Source organism: Botrytis cinerea, chromosome 2 (assembly GCF_000143535.2).
Source record: "Botrytis cinerea B05.10 chromosome 2, complete sequence".
NCBI lineage: Eukaryota > Fungi > Ascomycota > Leotiomycetes > Helotiales > Sclerotiniaceae > Botrytis > Botrytis cinerea.
In genome coordinates this window covers 3,247,975-3,271,052 of record NC_037311.1, presented here as the reverse complement: position 1 = coordinate 3,271,052, position 23,078 = coordinate 3,247,975, and the positions used below count along the sequence as shown (strand labels likewise).

At 41.8% G+C, this 23,078-nt stretch overlaps 5 protein-coding genes across 5 annotated transcripts; 2 read left to right on the top strand and 3 right to left on the bottom strand.

Annotated features, from left to right (window-relative positions):
* Positions 1–955: 955 nt before the first annotated feature.
* Positions 956–1,936, bottom strand: BCIN_02g09220 (hypothetical protein). The gene has a single exon (XM_001554294.2). The coding sequence runs from the start codon at positions 1,496–1,498 to the stop codon at positions 1,142–1,144; it is 357 nt and encodes a 118-aa protein (XP_001554344.2). The 5' UTR covers positions 1,499–1,936; the 3' UTR covers positions 956–1,141.
* Positions 1,937–4,649: 2,713 nt separating this feature from the next.
* On the bottom strand, positions 4,650–5,883 carry BCIN_02g09210 (hypothetical protein). Its single transcript, XM_001554292.2, has one exon. The coding sequence runs from the start codon at positions 5,816–5,818 to the stop codon at positions 4,760–4,762; it is 1,059 nt and encodes a 352-aa protein (XP_001554342.1). The 5' UTR covers positions 5,819–5,883; the 3' UTR covers positions 4,650–4,759.
* A 92-nt stretch (positions 5,884–5,975) lies between these two features.
* On the top strand, positions 5,976–10,028 carry Bcifm1. The gene is made up of 3 exons (XM_024691636.1): positions 5,976–6,052; positions 6,103–9,361; positions 9,468–10,028. The coding sequence occupies exons 1-3, from the start codon at positions 6,026–6,028 to the stop codon at positions 9,617–9,619; spliced, it is 3,438 nt and encodes a 1,145-aa protein (XP_024547407.1). The 5' UTR covers positions 5,976–6,025; the 3' UTR covers positions 9,620–10,028.
* Positions 10,029–11,901: 1,873 nt separating this feature from the next.
* BCIN_02g09190 (hypothetical protein) lies at positions 11,902–14,288 on the bottom strand. Its single transcript, XM_024691635.1, has 4 exons — positions 13,974–14,288; positions 13,424–13,711; positions 13,288–13,332; positions 11,902–13,199 (listed from the first exon to the last, which is right to left on the bottom strand). The coding sequence occupies exons 1-4, from the start codon at positions 14,076–14,078 to the stop codon at positions 12,075–12,077; spliced, it is 1,563 nt and encodes a 520-aa protein (XP_024547406.1). The 5' UTR covers positions 14,079–14,288; the 3' UTR covers positions 11,902–12,074.
* A 589-nt stretch (positions 14,289–14,877) lies between these two features.
* On the top strand, positions 14,878–18,341 carry Bcnop9. The gene has a single exon (XM_001554287.2). The coding sequence runs from the start codon at positions 15,432–15,434 to the stop codon at positions 17,805–17,807; it is 2,376 nt and encodes a 791-aa protein (XP_001554337.1). The 5' UTR covers positions 14,878–15,431; the 3' UTR covers positions 17,808–18,341.
* Positions 18,342–23,078: the final 4,737 nt, after the last annotated feature.

The window sequence follows — 23,078 nt, the reverse complement described above, 5'->3', positions numbered from 1 at the left end:
GTGGAGGAGCTGTATCGTAATTCTTTGGACTCGAATAGTAATATGGTATAGTGTTCTCACTGCTTTAGCTTCAGTGGCTCATTTCCTTTTTTCCAACGCGCGAGTGAGGAAAAATAGGATTGAACGAGGATATGTACAATTTTACACTCCAAAAGAGGAAATGGAGGAATGCCTTGACTTTATGGATGAGATGGCTAGGAATTTTGAAGGTTATTCTTCATTCGATGTGACTTTTAGGTGTTCTACTGTCGGTATGTTGAAGGTACCACTATTTTTAGATCAGATATGTCTGTTAAAGGGGGTGACAATTGATCATGTTAAAGATAAGATCGATAGGTGGAAGACATAAAATAAACTTTCGGATGGGCGATCAAAGTTTGTGATGAAAATGGACAATCATATTGGTACTAGTGTTGATGATTTACTTTGACTATCAATCCAGTTCAAACACCCAAAGATTTAGTCACCACCAATTACCATGTCAGATCCCGTGATCTGTCGGAAATTTTTCAAGACTCTATCTGTCTATATTTGGCATGACGGATGTTTAATACTAGCACAGCCTAATCGAAGACGACATAAGACAGACACGTCAGCTAATTTTCTTGAACGATGAGGACACTGTGTTGAGTAGGACAATGAAATTCATCGAGATTGCCCGGGACATGAGCTCTTGCAGAGTACCTTGCTGGAATATCTGACCTGTTGGGCAATTGAATTTGTCACTTATAATTGAAGGTAAAAAGTTTCGCAAACTTCGGAGGTTGGCAGTGTTCAAAGATCAAAAATAATAATTCATTCAGAAAAACGTGTCCGGAGAAACGTCTTCAAGAAAAAGAAAATTTTGAATCGTCCTAATGTAGTGGGAAAATGACAATCGTCTAGGCCGATGAAACGACAGAACTTCCACACAGAGTTTACACAAGGTACCAAATGATGTGACAAGAGAATTTCGTGAGAATAGTTCATGAGAACCATATTTAATTATTTAACATTTCATCATACAATATAGACCGTCATTAATAATCATCCAAATCTTCCTTAATCGTTCAACGTAACCGCGCCTGAGAAAATTACAGCCCAAACTTTTACCATCCTTAATCCCTTTACCTCCTCGTTGCCTGATGTGAACTACGTTTCATCATGGCTTGGCAGGTTCCGTTGAAACTGGATCTGCCTTTTCACCACCAGTGACTTTTTGAACAGCCTTGGTCATTCTTCCTTCTTCAACTCTTCTCTGTTCATCCATGGACCTTTTGTTCGAGATAATGCGAGCGCGTACATTTTGTATGGCGATAGCAAAGATGATGATGAAAAAGAAGGCGATAGAGACACCTGCAATGTAGGCGGGCCTTTGCTCGTTACTTATGGATTTTGTATCATGTACTGGAATACATGATCTCAAGGTGATAGCTTTGGTGCAAGTGCTGTTTTTGGAGGTGATTCCAACGTAATAGTTATCGGTACCGTTGGAATTCATGGTGCTGTTGTAATTCATAATTATAAGTTGGTAGTTGACAAGTTGAATTTGATCGTTTGTGTAGAATGCGATTGCGCGTATATATATTATGTAAATTGAACGATAGATTTGTGTGCGGATGTTTGTAAACGAGTGATTGGGTATGATGAGAAGAACATGAAGAAAAATTGGGGAAATATTTATATGCGTTCGTGAAGTTGTACGCTAAGAAAAAGCGATCAATATAGGGGTTACTTCGTCCTATCAGATGAAAGATATATTTAGTTCTCATGTTTAGATTCTCAGTTGAGGGTGATCTCGAATGGTGAATGACGTTTTTCTGTTGTGCACATATAGGATTTACTATTCATGCTGAAACTAGTTCTGCGGTATCAATTAGTTCATGGGCGATCTGCACTAATTGCGGTATTTGAAAATAGATTGTCCCATGACCGCTCGGCAATGCTTAGGAGAGACATAAAAAAAATAAAAATTATTTAGGTTTTATTCAAAGCCACAAATAATCGTTGACAGTAAGATAATCATTTTGAGCTTAAGTGGTTTTGGAATTTGACAAGCAGATACTTCCTCAAGTGAAAGTTCTTTAAAATTAGATAGGTGTAGACTTCAGTGCTAAAATTATTGGCCCATTGATGATATTCAAATCTCATGATAAATCGAAACTGGTTGTCTGTGTAAAGTAAAGTTCAGCGCGGGTCGCTATGATCAAAGACATGCTGACGTTTTCTCTTGAGTAATGGAGTGATGATGATGGAGGAGGAGCCAAGGAAGCTATAGAGAGGGGATGATATATGACAAGACAACCCCTCCTAGGATGTACACTGCCCTTTGCCATCTTAGGAATGTAACCCGTTCAGTTGAAGATCAAAATGAGTGAACTGAGATGATATGTCAGGTACTAGTATAGGGTAGATTCTAGCGGCTCTTGGAAGAGCGACCCTGTGAATGCCACTTGGAGCTTGTTGAGACGACTTTGCTCATCGTCATCTTGGTTTGTAACAGAAGTGTAAATGGTATGTGATTTGGTCATAGGGATATAGGAATGACGGTACTTGAGTCCTAGTGTTTTATAAAATTAGATTATCAAGGCTATCGACTACTAGTCGAACGCTTCTTGGGGTGTGGCCTATTAAAAAAGGTCATAGATATGCAACATAAACTTTGAAAGAGCTGTGATGAATTTTGATTGGATAATAGTAATGTTAACTCACAACATTAGAGTTTTGGATCGGCATTAGCTGACGAGGAAAACTGTAAGGAACAAAACCAATAGCTAATCAGAATATCGAAAGAACATCAAAAGAAGAGGCTAGGACAGAAAAAAGACCTCGGGACAAATTTTGGAGTACTTGCTTCTAAACTACAGAGGCAGATCAGGAACATGCAGGATTGAAAAAATTCCAATCATAACTGAATTGTTAAGACAATGTACAATAGTAACTTCAACAATGATGCCATGGAATGTTACTTTCCGATATACAAATCATTACCAAACGTTATGGCAAGCATGGAAGTTTCGAAAGCTTGGATCGATGCAGTCCACTTCTCTTTTCCAGCCTTTGCATATGATTTTTATCAATTAAACCACGTTACAAAAGTTCGTTGGCTATACTTTAGATTTTCAGTCAGTTCATAAATTTAAATCCCTATTTCATCATGAAATGGCAATTTCCTTGTAGAAGTCTAAACATCGATCTGCAGCAATTGCCGCATTCTTTGCTTCTTTGTATCATCCTGTCTTATTCCCCACGAGGTAAATATCATGAGGTACATTTTAAATCCGATGCAACTCCACTTTATTACACTCCACTCCCTTCATCTTTGCTGTAGACTCAGCGATTGTATCATCAAGTACCTCCCCCTCTCGGTTATCATCCACATAGGTACTGGTGTATAAAGATGAGTGAAGTAGTGAGAAGAACCAAGGATTCGTGATTTCCATTGATTTGTGATTTCCATTGAGTCAGGGAAATAGAAATCGATACCCCATTCTAATGTGAAGCTCGCTAGGTGATCCGTTATGTAATTCCGATGTGTATCGAGATGGGCATAAGTTTGAGACAACAGATCAGTAGATGGACTCCACAATGTGAAATCGACAACATTTGATGAGAAATACTCATCCCCACAATCTGATTTCTGCCCAGAAACATGTCTCAATAAAACAACCACAATGTTTCCTCCAGCAGGTTTTCCTGGCATGGCGATTTTAGATAAAGAGATACTTGGATAAATCAAGATACTTGTGTACGGTGACTCCATCCCAAAAAGGCGCTGGAGATGGAGAAGCGGAGTTGCCGACATGATCGTATTTGACAAATAGTGCATGTTTAGCACTATGTTTAACGAAAAGCTTGGCCGTATCCGCTCACTCAGATATCCCACCAGATCCAATTATCAACGAGACAACGTGAGTTTGTAGAACGTCGATGTCTTGCTCTTCGAGTAAGAATGATTATGGGTACCATTTGCCTCCAATCGAAATCGAAATAACCAGGTTGCTTGCAAGAATGCCATTGTATATCCTGTTCCTTGATGGGTTGATTATTACAAGTCGATCACCTTCTGCCCTTGGATCCATTTAGAGGTAGTGTCAGCTTCAGATACGTGATATGGCAAAGGGAAATTCCGACAAATTTGTTGATCATGGCGTTGCGATATATCCATTGAGAAGTTTGACCTGTAGATTCTGGGATGTAGTAAAAACTTAGAGAAGTACATGGGCTGCAAGACAAATTGCTGCAATGGGAAACCATAGAGCTTTTCCAGGCACGAGGGAGGAAGTCTTTCGAAGTCGGAACCATTCTGAATGTAGAGAGGAACAGGTATCGGCAAGATTATGATATTGATCGCTTCTCAATTGTAAAGTGGTGTATCAAAGCCAGTTCAGTTATCCAAGCAGAATGGATCAAATAATCGACTAGAAAGCTAATTTTCATCTGACCGCAGTGTAGAGACCACGGTTAATGAATGAAAACGGGAATAAAGCAGTGTGATGCCAATGATTTAACGATAATTCAAGTACCACTTGTCACCATTCTGTCTACACTTGTAGAAATCAGAAGTTTTGGAGAGGTGTATCAGCATCATATTTAGTAACCAACAATTATGTATGTTGGGGACTTAGCTCTACTGTGCAAACCCCATTAATAGCACAAACCTATCAACTTGATCAGAATGTAGTATTCGGTTCACTATATAGTCATTTGTATACTTATCATGCCTTTGGTGGAAAGCATATCACTTGTTCTATAGGGTATCATGAATCTCCAAACCAAATCAATCCATCCCAGGAAGTCCCTCAGTTCCACCAATCTTATCCCAAAATGCTTCAAAGTCGACTCCTTGTGATTCGAACATTACTTTGGCCTTCTCCATTGTGGCCTTTTGTTGCTCCGGACCAAATCCTTCTGGTGACGAGGATTCGAACTGGACCAATTCAATCCATTTAAAGAACAGGTTTTCCTTCCCCATCAATGTCAATTCTTCCTTGAAAGCTGTTATTTTTTTCCTTCCCAACTCTTCCCTACTATTTGGGTCGATAGGAGCCTCGGTTTGAATCATCCATCCATAAGCTGCGTGCCATGCGAAAACAGTCGTCTTGAAATCTTGAAGATCCATAGTCTTTTTATCCACCAGCTTTGTAGCCTGGATCATGGCCTTCCAATCCAAATCCCACTCATTGTTCAACATCAAATATCCAGTCTTCTGTGACAACCATAATGGTTCAATGGCCCTTCGGACATTCGATGCCATTAATTCTTTTCCAGTTTCATTATCTTCCTTTAAGAAATCTCCAATTGTTCGATCCCAGTTTCTACTACGGCGTACCACAATCTCTCTTTCGCGGAAGCCTACTCCTAATCTCCATGACACCGGGTTACCAATCGTTCGTCCAAGGAAGAAATCTCGAGGCCATGGCCAAACAAAAACATATAGAAGTAAATCGATCATGAATATTGAAGCACGACGTAAAATTTCGTATCCTGTGTCATTCAAAGGTATTTTATGAGTTTCAATGGTTGTCTCGTTGTAGTTCCCCATCATCGAAAAACAAATCTTCATGTAAAAAGGGAAGACGGTAGAAGCACGCCATAGAAGTCCTACAATAATTGCAACATTCATAAGCACCGGAACGAAGAATATCTTCTTTTTGAAATCTGCGGGATGCTTGTCGATGTGCGCAATGTAAATATGATACTTCGAGAGCTTCTCTAGGAATGGTTCAAGCTTTGGAGGAGGCCGGGTAAAGGGGGCAGGAGGTTCATCTGAATTGGTTGCGGATGATTTCTTAGCAGAGATATTAAAAGTCCTCTTGGACTTCGCTTTAGGAGGCATAATGATCCGTAGATACAAGAATGTATTAAAAATTATGTGGTTGTGAAGTTCTAATTAGTATGAACTGTAAATGAGAAGGGCTGGAACAGTGTCTCGGAATATTTAAATGCGTAGTTGGTCCGATTCGATATCCGTAAATTCCTTCAATCTTTATGATGGCAACTTTATGAAAATTATTTAAATATTCATTGAAACGACAATGCAATCATGAGGAGGGGTAGCAATTTATTGAAGGTATGGAAACTCAAATTGTATTATACTTTATAACATTCTAATCAATATAGGAAGCATCAGCTCCATCAGTATGTGCTTTTTGTTGGCATCGACTTGGAGCAATTGGCCCTACTTCACAAACCCAGCGTCGATTTTTACAATCCTCTAATTCGAGATCAAAACCACCCGCCGAAGGTACTGCGGTACAAGAACCTGAAGAATATGAATCAACTCTCCATCCGCAGCCCAAAGCACCTGCTGGACCATGGCGTCCTGGACCTGGGATGGGAAGTGGCTTCAGTAAACCGGCCTTTGGAGGTTCTAAAATTCCAGGAGTAGGATCTTCTGCTAGCTTCGGTCGTCCAGCTGCTGGAATTCCTATGAAGTCAAGGATACCAGATCCTCCCAAACCAGAGCGACCCGCACAGCCTTCTCCCGAAGAAGAGTTTCATACAAGCCAACAACGAAAAGTTGAGATACATTCAGGGCCCGGGCCCGAGACAAATAGAGCTTTTAGACCACTACCACGTTCACAGAAGGAAAAGCTTGAGATAGCTAAGGTCGCCGCAAGAAGGAAGGAGACTATGGGTATACATGCGATGAATAGGCAGCACACCATACAGGACGCGCCTCTACGATTTTTTGAGAAAGACGATTCTCGTATTCGTAGTCAGACATCCAGTCAAATAATCGATGACTCGACTGAAACTAGTACTCCATCTGAAAGCGTTGACGAGCCCTCTAAGGATATATCCAAATGGAGCCAATTAAGAAAGAAGGCCGAAGAGAATCGACCGACAACATCAGTTCAACCACCACGAGATCCTATCACTGAGGCTCAATCCAGACGAGAACAGGAAGCTAGTTCGGGGACTTATACACCGCTGAGAAGTAGACTTCCATCGGAAAGAGGTCGCTTCACGCAAGTTCCAAGAGCAGACATGTGGAGTAGGCCAAATAGTTATAATCGAGGTACTGACATGGCCCAAACCTCACAAACGAGTCCTACGAACGATTATCAATCCTCGCAAAACAATGTTCACAGCAGGTCTATATTCAATTCACGCCATGCCGCAAGTTCTGAACCCGTACGCCCAGCACAATCTGCTCAATCAACACAATCTGCTCGCAGTATGTTGAAACCCCTTGGATCTTTCGGACCTTCATTTGGCGCAGGCTTTGGTAAGGTTGGTGGAAGTGGTTTCAAGATCCCCGGTTTAGCAAGTCCAAGCCCATTGATTGAGACGGCAAAACCACAAGAATATGAAGATCCGGTTGAAAAGCCTGCCGGAAAACAGGCAGCTTATAGTCCACTAGCGACAGAGCCAGAGGGGTCGGATGTGCGTGAAAAAGTGATCAACGAATTTTCATCTCCAGCGGAATTAGAAACGAGGCATCGTAGGTTATCAGGGCGTTGGGGAGCCGACGAAGATATCGGGGACAATCCAAACCACAGAGATCACTCATTGCCAAAAAATGCCCACAGTAAGCAAGCCAAAAAAGCAGCCAGGAGACAGCGAGAAATAAAAATGGACCAAGATGATGATGAGGCGAGTGAGTTAGCTGCTGAGCGAGCAGAACTCAAAAGGCAAAGAAAGCGTGAAAAGGCAGCAAAGAAAGCAGCTGCACCAACCCCTATGATCTTGCCCGAGTTCATCAGTGTCTCGAATTTAGCAGTCGCACTTAGGGTCAAACTGGAAGATTTCCTCGACAAATTGGAAGAGTTGGGTTTCGAAGGTGTTAATCATGATCACATTTTGAATGCTGAAAATGCTGGACTTATTGCTATGGAATACAATTTCGAAGCCATTATTGAAAGAGGCGAATCTGAAGATTTGAAAGCTAGACCTCCAGCGGAAGATCCATCAATATTACCTCAAAGAGCTCCGGTTGTTACTATTATGGGACACGTTGATCATGGTAAAACTACAATCCTTGACTATCTACGAAAATCTTCGGTTGCGGCATCAGAACATGGTGGTATTACACAACATATCGGAGCTTTCTCTGTACCTATGCCTTCAGGAAAGACAATTACTTTCCTCGATACTCCTGGACATGAAGCTTTCTTGAGCATGCGTCAAAGAGGTGCTAATGTTACTGATATTGTGATTTTGGTTGTTGCAGCAGATGATAGTGTCAAACCACAAACTATTGAAGCTATCAATCATGCCAAAGCAGCCAAGGTACCGATTATTGTCGCAATCAACAAAATCGATAAGCCTGAAATTGATATTGAGCGAGTTAAACAAGATCTTGCTCGTCATGGAGTTGATGTAGAAGATTTTGGTGGTGACACTCAAGTCGTATGCGTCAGTGGCAAAACCGGAAGAGGAATGGATGATTTGGAAGAAGCCGCGGTTACGTTATCCGAAATTCTTGATGTGCGTGCCGAAATAGATGGTCCAGCAGAAGGTTATGTCATCGAAGCAAGTATCAAGTCTATGGGTAAGGTTGCTACAGTCTTGGTTAGAAGAGGTACTATGCGACCTGGTGATTTCATCGTCGCTGGTAAAACTTGGGCTAGAATTAGATGTCTACGCAATGAAGCTGGTATGGAGATTGAAGAAGCTGGTCCAGGTATACCAGTAGAAATTGATGGATGGAGAGAACAACCAGCTGCTGGAGATGAAGTTCTTCAAGCTCCTGATGAAGCAAAAGCTAAGAGTGTTATTGAGTTCCGACTTGAGAAAGAGGAAAGAGATAAATTAGCCGCGGATATGGAAGCTATCAATGAGAATCGCAAAATGGAACACGATAAACGCGAACGTGAAAAAGCGGAGAAGGAATCTGCCCTTCTTGGCGAAGAAGGCGAGACCAATGATTCTGCTACTCCTAACAAAGATCCTACCGGTCCTAAACCTGTCTACTTTGTCATCAAAGGAGATGTGAGTGGATCCGTCGAAGCAGTAGTCGATCAATTGAACGCAACTGGTACTAAAGAAATCGAACCTATCGTCCTTCGATCTGGAGTCGGTAAACTTAGTGAATCTGATATCGAACACGCTGCCACTGCAAAAGGTTACGTTATTAACTTCAACACTGAGGTTGAACCAAATATCGCTCAATTTGCTGCACAAAATAAGGTCAAGATCTTGGATCATAATATCATCTATAGATTAATGGATGATGTAAGAGCTGAGATGTCGAAATTTCTACCACCATTGGTTACCCAAAGAGTATTAGGTGAAGCTGTGGTGGCACAGATTTTTGATATCAATATCAAGGGAAGGAAATATAGGAGTGTAGCAGGCTGTAAGGTTCGTAATGGTACCGTGTCGAAGGACGATAGGTATAGGGTGTTGAGAGATGGGGAGAAGGTGTTTGATGGTATGTCATTACTTATTATTTTCTTTTCATTTTATCACCGTCTTGTCTTTACCCAACTCCCATTTCGAGGAGTAATTGAAATTCAATATACTAACTGATTTGATAGGTAAACTCGAATCCCTTAAGAACGTAAAGAAAGACGTTTCAGAAATGAAAAAGGGTGGTGAATGCGGTATGGGATTTTCAGGATGGACAGACTTCCAAATCGGAGATCAAATCCAGGCTTATGAGGAGATACAGGAGAAAAGATATTTGTAATTTCTTGTAGAAGTAATTCTGAGGATTGATATGTTTATTGTAGATTTCAACTCGCATTTGCGGAAGTCGAAAATGAGAAATGAGAGTTGGATGAATGAATGAATGGATGGATGAAAATGTGTTCACGGCATCATTCTATGAAAGAGATATATGTATGGTTTTCATATATAGAATTAGATGGGTAGATTCTGTTCTCCAATTTACTCACTGCTTTTGTATGGATAAGATATTCCAATTTTATTTCATCGAAGACGAGTGATTGGGAGACTGTATAGACGTTAGAGCTAATCGTATATCCTCACTTGATTAATTATTCGATCGGATTGGTCTTGATGGTTTGGTATGTGTCATATACTCATTCATATACTCACGCAGATACTCTGGAATTAATTGTTGCTGAAAATCCGCACATGTATGTGGTGTACGATGGATGATGTGAATGCTTGATGCCAATGTTACACTCGAGTATGAAATCCGTCTGTGCTCTCTCTCAACTACATATGTCCTCAGCCCTCTCTGACACGAAGCGAAACGAAACGAAACGAAACGAAAACAAGTTCCTGACCATGGCCAATTAACGAGTACTTTGCTCGTTTCGCTCGCATGGGAATTGTGCATGGATTTTCATTTTTGGGGGTTTTTTTTGGATTTGGGATTCGTCGGGTGTTTTTCGTGAGACGATGGGGGTGAGGGATTGGGGATGTTGGCTTGGTGGATGTTGGCTTGGTGGATGTTTCGGGAGGGGGGAGATGGAGCAAGAGGGGGAGGGGGTGAAACTTTAGTTCAGTTTGGTTTGGTTTAGTTTACTTCTCGCTGGAGGGATTGATACTGTCTGTCTGTGATGAGTTGAGTTGGGTGGAATTTATTTGGTATGTATGTTTACTGGTAGGGAGACTCGAATCTCGAATCTCGAACCTGAATGTATAATGCATAATGCATAATTGATCGACAAAGAAAGAGGGGTGTGGAGTAAAAGTACGGTAAGATATAGAGGGTTCCGTTGCGAGATTATGAATCGTGTGTGATGTTTTCGCATCGGGTGGATGGGAGGGTGAGTGCGTAGGTGCGATGTAGGTATGCAGGTTTGTATGTAGGAAACGATCAATGGGAAAGGAGATGGAGCGGAGGGAAGGGGGAGAGGAGGGGAGAGGGGTTAGTCGAATGTGTTTATTTATTTATCTGGCTGGGTGTTGCGTTGATTGGGGGTTTTGTTTTCGTTTTCAATCTTTGTTTTATTCTGGTTCTTTAGACTCTTTAGATTTATCGTATATATACATATATACAGTGGTCTATTAAAACATATCACATCTGAAAGTCCTCGATGATATAATTACTCAATCACTACCCACAACTCTTGATTCAACCCTCTCTATACAATACTATACTATACAGTACAAACCCTCATTGTTGGATATATAAGGTTATCGACTTTATAGATTTAAACATTTATCATATCTTTATATTTATATCCATCTATCCATCCTCCATCCATCCATCTACGTCAAGAAGAAGAATATCAAAGTATCAACAACATCACATCACATCACATCACATCACATCACATCACATCACATCACATCAAACCATACAACACAGCCAGCACAACAGATCCTCAACCAAAAACACAGCAGACCCCCAAAGGAAAAAAAAGAAACACAACCATGAAATCAGCAATCACATACCTCTACAGCAGCACCAAGACAGCCGCAGAAGAACGATCGCAAAATCGAGAATGGAGAAGGACTTATGATGGGAATGGCGGGTTTCGGGTTAGTAAACTGGGGTTTGGAGGGGAGGAAAGGGAGAGGGAGAGGGAAAGGAGATTCACGATTGGGGGGAGGGGGGGAGGAGTGGGTGAGGAGAGGAGGATAAGAGGGAAAGATAAGGAGAGGAGATTTACTATTGGAGGGATGGGGATGGGAATGGGGAGAGGGATGGGGAGAGAGGAAAAAGAAAGGGAGAGAGAGAAGAAGAGGGGGAGGGGGAGAGAGGATAAGTGGATTACGATTGAGGAGATGAGTGGGGTGGATGGGGATGGAGAGAGAGAGGGGAATATAGATGGAGAGAGGGAGAGTGAGATGGAAAGAGATGGGAGAAGAGAAAAGGAAAGGGGAAGGTGGAGAAAAAGTGTTATTTCGATGTTTCAACCGGTTTTGAAGAGGGGCGATTTTTGATTGGGGAGGGAGAGAGAGAAAGGGAGTTTAGGATGTTGGGATGAAATTGATGGGAATACTGTTTGTTAAGGTTAATTGACTAATGAGGTTCTTGTGTGTAATGGAATTTGATATAAAAAATTCGTTTGATTTCTTTTGGTCGAGTTGTATTATCATGAAGAATCACAATAATAACAATAACAACAAAAATCCAAATGTCTTTCTAATCATCTAGTTTCAAAAGACCATGAATGAAATGTATCCTCGTACTTATCTTCTCTTTCTTCCCCTCCCTTCCAAATCTACACCACAACACCCTCTCCAATCTCCACAATCGCTTTCACCAAACCCTCCATCGTTTCCCGTCTCGTCTGTACATTGACGACGGCTCTGAAGAATTTCCCCTTTTCCCCACTCGCATAATCCACCATAAATCCTCTCGTCAACAATTTCTGCGCGACATCCTGCGTGATTTTGGTATTCTGTTCTTTTCCTCCTAGTTTCCCATCCTTGGCATAGTAGAAACACACCTGTAGACAGGGCGGAGGATTTTCAGAAACAAGTACGAAGTCCTTGTGCTCGTTGACTAATTGAGCAAAATATCCCGCCACGGAAAATGCATGGTCGATTTGTTGCTGGAAGCCTGATGTACCGTAGTAGATCCAGGATAGAGCTAATTTGAGGGAATCCCCACGACGACCGCATTGCAATGTGAGATCGGCGAGATCCCAGACTTCGGCTCCGTCTTCGATGGTGTGGAAGAGGTAGTCTGCGGGTAGGGTGTTTGCTTTGTGGAATTTTGTGAGGTCGGGTGCGAGCAGGAAGGAACAGGTTACGGGGGCATTTAACATTTTGTGCGGGTTTACGGCCAGGGAATCGGCGAGGTGAGATCCTTTTAATTTGGAGGCGTGGGTGGGAGAGAAGATGGCGGGACCACCCCACGAAGCATCGATGTGTAACCAGAGATTGTGGGCTTTACAGATGGCGGAGATTTCGGTAAAGGGGTCGTAGGAACCATAGATGGTGGTTCCGGCGGTGGCATTTACGTAAAAGGGAGTTTTGTTTTCGGATATGCTCTTTTGGATGAGGGAGTCGAGTTCCGAGGGGATCATGCGACCTTGCGAATCAACGGGGACGGGAATCACGTTGTTGGATCCGAGGCCACACATCTGAGCAGCTTTTTCCAGCGAATAGTGGCCATGGGCCGAAGTGAAGAGAACGAATTGATGGTTTCCATTTCCATTTTGTTTGGTGTCTGGGAAAAGAGTATTGCGGGCAATGATCATGGAGGTTGTGTTTGAAGCCGAGCCACCTTGAGTGGAGATACCACCGGCGTGAGGGCCATTGAAACCGAAAAGATTGGCAAACGATTTTGCCGTGGTTTTTTCAATAATGGTCAGGGCTGGGGAAACTTGGTATACATGAACCTATTTGACGATTTAGTATAGGGCTGACACGAGGTGACATGCAAGGTTATCAGTCGACACGAGACGACCCATGAAGGAAGAAACTTACATTTGTATTTAAAACGGCCAAAATCAATTCCGAGATAATTCCTACCTATCGATGGGTTTTCAGCTGGAGGACTTGCTGAAGGTGTAACTTTCACCGCTTCAATTGTGGATGCAGGCCGATGCATATGAATACGTACCGCGTTGGTGCTTGCATACAGTTTGTCTAAGAATCCTTGGTCCCACGTATTCACACTGTATTTGAGCACTTGCTCGATGGTTGATAACAAACCATGTTTTCCTCTTCCATTGATGGGGAGATTGAAATCTAGCAGCTGGAGTAGCTTCTCTGGTTTGTGATGTTCGAGAAGAGTGGTTCGAGGACCTCCACCGGGAATGGCTTTTCCGTGACCGGTATGCTTGGTGGTGGCATCTTCATCGGCCGATCTGATGAATGGGATGATGAGAGACTGCACGGCATTGAGTAACTAGGATGGTTGAGTTTGTTAGATGATGGCTACTGTGGTTACTTTTGATTGCGATGCGCGATATGATATGATATGACATGGGATGAAAGACATGGCTGGTTGGATTAAGTTTTTGATATTGAGTTGAGGTATGTGGCATCGGAAGCTAGGATGTGTAGGTAGGAGGCATGTAGCTTGGTATGCATATAAGATTGGAGGGTGATGATGATGATGATGATGAACCATAAGCTGGGTTGGAATGAATGCATGGACTTTTTCTCACATCTTCTACTTCGTCGGCACGGTTTAATGGGTTTGGAGCATCTGGCCCAGTTGAAACCGTGTCGTCCCGGAGTGGTAAGGCGGCCTCTGTTAGGTTTGAAGACATTGTGAGGGATAGAGGCAGTGTGCAGTAAGTAGAGGGGAGGATATCAGGAGAGAAGAAGGTCAGTGGAGAAGGTCGATAGAGAAGAATGTCAGAATGTCAATAGAGAAAGGAGGTCAATAGAGAAGAAGGTCAATAGAGAAGAAGATCAAATAGGGCAGATCTAGAGAGAATTGAGGACCGAGAACTTTTGAGAAAGAGAATTCAAATTACTAATAAATGATGACTACCCGTTTGTCTATATGTGTATACCGGTCCCGGCAGCATCGAACATGGCCTCACTCTAGCAGTCGATGATGAATGGATTGAGATTATCACGTCTATCTACCACACATGTTCGATTCCCATGACGCAAAGATTCCACCATCACCAGCCATTTGGTTTGGTCAAAGCCATAAAGTTATACTCTTCCTTCCCAGCACCGCCTACCGTCTACCGTCTACCGCCTGCTCTCCCGGGGCCATGGGCCATAGCACGACGACCAAAAGAGCGCGGGCAACGGCAGAATATCGGACCAAAGGAAACAGCGGTGATTTCTACCAGGTCGACCAGTGTGTGTGAGGTGGGAGTGGACTCAAGAGTTCTAGGGAAGTGAGGTTGGAGTGGACTCAAGAGTTCAAGTGATGTGATGTTCGAGCCAAAATGAAGGTCAACCGAGGAGAGACCCAACAGGAAACTCAGAGGAAAGAAATGAAAAACGAAAAATTAGCACGGAAAGAAAAAAAAAAGGCTGAAGATCTCACCGCTTTGATAAACGCTGGGATTGGGAAAAGTCTCGGTATGTGACAACAAGGCACGACAAGGCTTAACAACCAACAACCCACAACCCACTTTGACCAATTTTACTTGTTCACAGAAGTTTTCCGTCGTTATCCATCACTCATCCACCACTCATCCACCACTCATCCACCACTCGATCGACGCCAGTGAAAGCTCCATTCACGCTACCTATTCATTCATCATTTTGCCAAGAAAGTTCAGCTCCATACAAGGCAGGGCCACACACAACACCAGATGGACCGCTAGCGCCCGCAATTTACATTTCCAAAACTTCTGATTCGAATTCTTCAATTACATCAACTTCCTCCCACGGCCTTGTGCTTCCTCCATCCTCCCATACATCCCTCGATTCCAAGGAAAGAGAAAAAAGGCGAGAGAAGAAAAAAAAAGAGAAAAGATTACACTCTATTTGCATTCTTTCATTCTTTTATTTCTGCGTGGGATTACATTACGTTACATTACATTATTATTTACATTACATTCATCAGCGCAGCTCAACTCACTCAACCCACCTCAACCCACCTCAATTCGTCTTCCCTCCATTTCCTCCCTCTCATTTCCTCCATCCTCTCCAAAATGCCAAAAGAAAACAAGCATGCAAGAGGCAGAAGAGATACCCTGAAAAGAAAGAGGGAAGAAAATCTCGACAGGGAAGAAGATCACGATAATGATTCTCAAGATCTAAAAAAGCGAAGATCGTCCCAAATTGAAGACGAGGCTTCTTTCAGAGCTTTAGATAACGACCAAACTTTATCTTCATTCCCTGCTGCTACCGGCACAAACGCAATTGAAGTTGCTGACAGGCCTTATTATGGATTACTTGAGGACGAAGAACAAGAATACTTTCGCAGAGCCGACGAATTACTCGAATTGAACGATTTCCCCTCGGATGAAGAACGAAGTCTTTTTCTCGCAAACGTATATCGGGAAGCCAAAGGAAAGGAATTGAAGATTGCTTGCAGTCAATCATGTTCGAGATTAATGGAAAGATTGATTCTGTTGAGTACGCCTCAGCAAAAGAAGAAATTGTTCTCTCAATTTGCCGGAAATTTTCCTCATTTGGTATCACATCGTTTTGCAAGCCATTGTTGTGAAACCTTATTCATTCAATCGGCTTCCATTGTCACCGAGGAACTCACAGGAGAAGAAAAGAAGGAAGAGAAGAAAGTGGCAGACGTCAAGGCAGACGCAGAGGATGGGGAAGAGGGAAAAGAAGATGAGATTACTGAGTCGATGGAAAGTTTGTTTCTAGCAACCTTGGACGAACTTGAAGGACAATTATCCTCTCTCCTCACCGATCGATTCGCTTCCCATACACTTCGAGTCTTACTCATCATCCTTTCCGGTCGACCTTTGGAGAAATCTTCGACAAAATCATTATTACAAAGCAAGAAGAAGGAAAAGGTTGGCATAAATGGATTGGATACCGCTCCTACAGAGTTTTCTCTCAATAAGCGTACTGTGCCAGAATCTTTCTTGTGGGCCATTGAGAAGATCATTTCGGATACCATTGCTTCCATGGATAGAGCTTTCATTCAGGTTTTGGTTGGACATCCTACTGGAAATCCTTGTTTACAATTGTTACTCGAATTAGAGCTCACAAATCCAAGCTCCAAAAAGGGTGGTAACTCCGAACAAAAGACTCTCATTTCGACACTCTTGCCAGATGACATCACGGTAGAAGGTAGTCAATCTGCCATCTTCGTCAATGGTATTGTCTATGATCAAATTGGCTCGAGAGTTTTGGAAACCATCATGACACATAGTCCCGGAAAGTTATTTAAACAAATTTATCGAGCAATCTTCAAGGATCGAATCGCAGGATTGGCACGAAACGAGATCGCATCTTACGTTGTCATTCGAGTTTTGAATCGTCTCAGCAAAGAAGATCTTGAGGAAGCGATAACCGAAATTTCTCCTCAGATTGAAGGTTTGGTCGGCAGACAACGTACAAACATTATCAAGGTTTTATTGGAACGTTGTCAAGTACGACGTGCAAGTACGGAAGCCCTCACAAAAAGTATTGCTGATGCATACGGATCCGACAAGAATGAGTTGATACTAAAGATGGCCGACATTTCTCTCGAAACTCTTACATTAGCTACAGCACCACCTCCAGCCGCTGATGATGATAAACCAGCTCCGGTTGCTGTTTTACCAAAACCTAGCCCTTCTCAACTTCACGGATCCTTACTTGCTCAGGCTATGCTTAAGATTCCGGGACCACCTGCACAACTTATCCAGAGTTCTTTATTGGCTCTTCCTACCTCGACGATTCTCGCCCTCTCACTATACCCAACCACAACTCATATCATTCAAGCATCTTTGCTTCCATCTCCACCTAATACCCCTTCGAACCTTTTATTCCGTCGCAAACTCATCAATTCTATCATATCACCTCCAGCCGGAGCTACTTCAACACCTCAACCTCCAATTATCACATTATCCTTGTCATCTGCAGGAACACACATCTTGGATTCCCTTTTGCATACTACAACCACCCCCACTTCTACCTCTTCCGCTTCCCTCTTTTCTCTCTGCGAACGTATTGCCATGTCTCTCATGCCTTATGAACCTTTGCTTAGAGATAGCTGGACTGGAAGAATTGTTTGGAGAAATTGGTCTATGGATTTATTCAAGAGAAGAAGGGCGGATTGGGTAAAGAGGGTTAAGAGTGGTGATACACAAGGAAAATCGAATATTCAAAGTCAGGTGGTATTGAAGAGTCAAGATGGTAATGCAAATGCTGTTGTTGGAAAGGAAATTCTTGGGGATGGAATTGGAAAGCCTCATGGAAAGGGTAAAGGTGGTGAGAAGGAAATTGGAGGAGAAAGACAAAAGAGTGCCATTGAGTTGGCTAGAGAGAAGTTCGCTGCCCAAAAACTTGCAAGTGGAAAGTTAAAGACTATACCACTAAAGGGATTCAAAGCAACCGGTGCAAATGCTATTTGAGGGAAAAGAATTGCAATCGGGGAAGGGGAGAGGGGTGGAATTAAACGAACATGGAATCTTGAACGAGTCTTCACGATAATGACATGATGGAATTGGATGGATGGATCAAAATACTCACGACACAACTCGCTTTTCTGGAAAACGAACGTGCGAGCATGAAGGTACTAGCCTATGAGAATTGGGAAGGATGAAAACCGGGTATTAAAAGTCCAGGCAAAAGAACAAACGAAAAACAGACACGTGAAGGAACAAAAAAAAAGGGGGTGTATGATATGAGAAAGCAAAAGATCATGAATGTGATAGCTAGGATGGACGAGAAAGAGTTTTTATTTTACTTTAATTTCTTTTTTCGTTTGTTTGTCTGTCTACTCTGGTCCGCAATGAGATGTTCTTGATTGTTTGATTGGCTTTCAAATAATGATTTTTGTTGTTGGCTATTTTTCTTTTTTTGATTAATCAAACATATTAGCGTGCATAGCATGGGGGAATGGGGATAGGGGTTGATGAATGGATGGATGATGAGAAGAGGGGGGAAGCGGGGGGGGGGGGGGTTAAAGGATTAGTGAGGGGATGAAAATGATAATTCGAAATTTGATATCAAAGAATTCATTTTTTGATTTTGGTTTTGGTGATTGAAGTGTGATTTTATGTTGTGTTGTGTCGGGTTAATTGATACGATGTGATGTTTTCGAGATGATGGGTTGATTTAGTGAGTGGGGGGAGTGAATATGAAGGCAGCGTGGCGGGATTACTTGGGTATGTGTGTGTATGTGTGCAATTGAATTGAACTCTGGGTTTGTGTCATGTGTTACGAATAGATTATGAAACTGGGGAGGGCAAGAGTGCATGTTAAAGAGGTTGAGATGAGGCGATAAATACATAAATAGATAGATTGAGGATTAGTTGACTAGCTGATTGTGAGAGATGTCTTGGGTATCTACATAGCTATTTTGATCGGATTGGTAGAATTGGATTGGGGGGAGGGGGGTTGAATAGGATAGTCGGGTGATTGGGCGATTGGGTGTCTTTGAATCTTGGAGCTTGGAGCTGGACGAGGAGGATGGGATGAGATGGGATGGAGCTTGCATTTGAATATTGATTTGGAGAGGTTAGGTTAGGTTAGGTTAGGTTAGGGTGGATTTGAACATTTGAAGAGGTGGTGGAGGGTTTGGGGTCTGGATTTTGATTTTGATTTTGATTTTGATGAATTGAATTGAATTGAATTGAATTCTGGGTTGGAATTTGGGAAGGAGAGGAGGAGAGAGGAGAGGAGAGAGGAGGAGAGAGGAGGAGAGAGGAGGAGAGAGGAGGAGAGAGGAGTATAGGGGGTTGGAATTGGATTGGATTGGATTAGATTGGATTAGAAATAGTATATAATATAAGATTAACATTTCTAAATTACGGACAATATTGCCTCTTTGGCACTTCACTAGTTGCTATCATGTACTATATACTATATAGCAGTGCTCCAGTCGTATCTATTCTAGTATGAGTTATTAAGATTCGCTGCGTTGTGCTGTGTTGTTTTTCTTGTCTTGCCTTGTCTTGTTTTCTGGGATGTGATGATGTGATGATGTGATGTGGTGATATAATGTTTTAGATTTCTTGGGGGGAAGGGGGGAGCGGGGGGGGGGGGGGTTGTTGTATTGTATCAAATCATATCATTATTGACTTTGACTTTGACTTTTAAGTATATAAAAATAATGTCTGAAGATTTTTCGTTTGGATTTATAGTGAGTAATTATAAGTAGTCTATCTTCATATCTATTTTGCTTTTGATTCATTTTTTTTTTTCTGGGAAAATGGATGGATGAGAGGGATTCTGTGTGAATTATATTTTTTAACGGCTGGGAAGATAATGACAGATTCTATGAGAATCGATAAAACGTAGTTGTTTTCGCGCGTATCCATCTCCTCACACCTGCGATATAGGAGATGATCATTTGCATGTTTGACTTGATTGTTATTAGGTTAATGATTTTCATAAATTGTGCGTGTAGAATGATACCGAGAAGATGAGTGATGACGGGTGCATAGATGTATTTATGAATAACGAATGTGAAAGCATGGACTGGAATAATATGTATAGTTATGTTTTTTTTAGGGGATTCAAAGTCTTACACTATTACTCTATACTTAGTCTGAACAGTTCGTACCATATCCGCTCTTCTAGAATCTTCATCTTCTCACCTGGAAGACAATTGACCCCTCACTTCCCAGTGTCTTCAGATCTACTGATGATGTCCATATGGAATTATAAGCTCGTGATAATAAATATCGTGATCAAAGATGCAGATTCTTCAACTCACATATAGACAGGATATTACCATCTGCTAACCCTTCATTAACAGCTAGTGACTCAAAATTTAATCAGCTGACGGTTTTGATTTCATTACCCAGTAAAAATTCCAAGAAATGACTCGAAAAATGAAAGGGGATTTGACGAGATAAAGTTCGCTTAGTACATCAATCAGTGCTCCTCTAGCTTCACACTAGACATTCTAGTCACATCTCCTCAGGCTTGGGACAGGATCGATTAAGATTTTTGATATGTCAGTTTTTTTCTTCTAAAAACCTATGCTCACGTGCTGATGTGCTAATGATATTGAGGCTATATCCCAATCGGACAAGAATATCCGAACCTTTAATAACCCCCAAAACTCCAGTGATACATGATTTTGTCCGCCCCAGCACCTCGCCAAAATGATGAATATCCAAGTCCACTCCAAATATATAACAACAACATCATGATACCAGATTTACAAATCCACATATTCCCGAGATATAGTATGTTTAGCCTTCCAATATCTCGTCGGACTATCCGGATACAAAGTACGACAAATCTCCGTCTCCAAAGGCGTAATGACAAAATCCCGCTTAATCACCATTCTTTTCCCTTTTGTAGGCAAAGCATCCTCAGCTTCCTCCCAGGATTCCGCAAGATCTTCCTGCGTTGTCACTACATCCTCTTGGAAATCCAAATTGCGACTTTCGGGTCTGCCCCAATCGTAACAGAGATATTCGTGCACGTGTTTGTTTTTGGAAATGCTGAGGTGCAGAGTCATGGGTTGGCCGAGGGGAATATCGATGCGTTGTTTGAAGTAGCGCGGTTCGTTATGGATGGTGCGGTTGTAGTGGTCTTCGACGATGGATTGGAAGTGGATTTTCTCTCGGGGAAGCTTTTTGGATATTTTGGTTTTGAAGTAGCCGGTCTTGCAGATGGGGCAGTGGATGGAGTTGGGGCAGTGGTGGCCGAATAGTCGGTTGAGAGATGAGCTGATTGAGAAAGGCATTTGGGATGTAAGTGAGATGGAAATAGGATTGTGTAGATGGTGTATAGATGAGGTGAGAATTAGATGTAGATCTATAGCAGAAAATATCTAAATGAGGATTTCTGATTTACAAATAATGATCTGTTCTGATGTGTGAATTATGAGTTTACAAGAAAGTGAAAGGGAAAGAGTTCAATAAATACTGCAAAGGGAAAAAAAAATGTCATTTTGACACTTCACTAGCACTTTCAAGCGTGTAATCTTATATCATTACTCATTATCTAAATCCACCTATAGTGTCGATCATCAGGTGGCTATAGAGTGTTGAAGATCCCCGATTACCCAAGTGTTTAGTCCATAGATCCTTAACTTTTCCTTCACTCTTGCGTGATAGCACCTTGCCGTTCGATATGTTTCCTATCCATGCATATCTATGACTACAATTTCCAAACTGTCCCTAGTTCTTATTTCCGTGATAGCAGTTTGATCTCCTTCAACCATCTATACTATTTCTTGCGATTGACCACCAACCTCATTCTCCGTCGTCTCGACTCCGGCTGGGTTTAAACCCTCACTAGAAGAAACTAGGTCGTCGAATGGGATTACGTCCAGAAAGCGCGTTATGCCATAGGCGTCACTCACGGTAAAAGTGATTGGTTCTCTTTGCGTTTCCTGATTGCCGATGTCCCTCCCTTGACCGGCGATGAATCCCCGGTTGTATTCCTCCTCAGTAATTGTTCTCATAATTCGATTTGGTCTAGTTCTGCGTCTAGATCTTTTGTCGGCTTTGAGTTTTATTTGAATAGATATTTGATGTAGCTTGTGAGATAACTTCTTGTAGAATGCTCCGATATAGAAGCAACTCATCTTAATGATTTGATGTGGTTTTGTTTAGATAAATCGTTGGATCTGGTATGTGAATATCGTTTGGGTGATCGGATGTAAATTTATTAAAGGTAGAGTTCATTGAGAGTAAACAGGGCTGTCTGGATAGTCTTTTTATGTGAACAATAGCAGCAGGGTGAAACACTTTGCTTGATTTGATATACAGTCAGACTTGTTGGATATGTTTTGACCGTACTGAAGAGAATTAACGAGGTAATAAGTGGTAAAAGCTCCACCGTTGAATCTACGGTTCTGTACCCTTATAGTTATGTGATCATAAATTAATTTCGAACTTTTCATGGGTTTAATATATCTTCTAACAGGAGCTGGGTCAGTAGAAAAGCTAGGGTCATCTCTATCTTTTTCATATTGGATGTTTGGTCATCCCATCAGCAGGTATTAATCACGGTTCAATTGTTCGATAGCGACTGAATGTATAATGTCTTCAATTCGATGTGTTCATGAAATATATTCTAGTAGCAAGTATCTAGATCAAACTATTTCATTTTCGCAAAAGAGATCGACTGCCACATATCTCCCAGCCCAGGTATATTGTATATTATAAATATGAGGAAATTTATCCCAGTATACAATTCCAAATCAATCCCATATCTCAATCTCATGCTAGACTCCCAATTTTCAGAATCATCAGGACTCTGAGATCATTGAGCCCATTTCTGAACATAACTCTGTCGCAGTGGTATAGTTCCAAACAATCTTGATGCTCGCGAGAAAGAAGTTCAATCTGCGGTACGATAAATTAGCCAATACATATGACTAGATGTCAGAAGATAAGTATGACGCACAAACGTTTTTGAAGTAACCCTCAATAGTTTGTTGAAATTATTGATGGACAGTTCCATTAGCCATAAAAAGTAAAGCTCTCTCTATGAATACACTAATTTTCTGTCTCGGACTTGTGACTTTTCGACGGCTCTTAAAAGCATTTTTTCTAGTGCATTCTTTGATCTGATTCACAATTACTTCTGTCGAGGTCTGGTCCTTAGGCTTAGAAGCAGCGAATAAAGCCCAAAACCAGTAGATAATTCTGGGAATTGAATTTGGTGAACTCATGATTGTGAGTGAGAAGACTGCGAGTTTAATATTACACGGA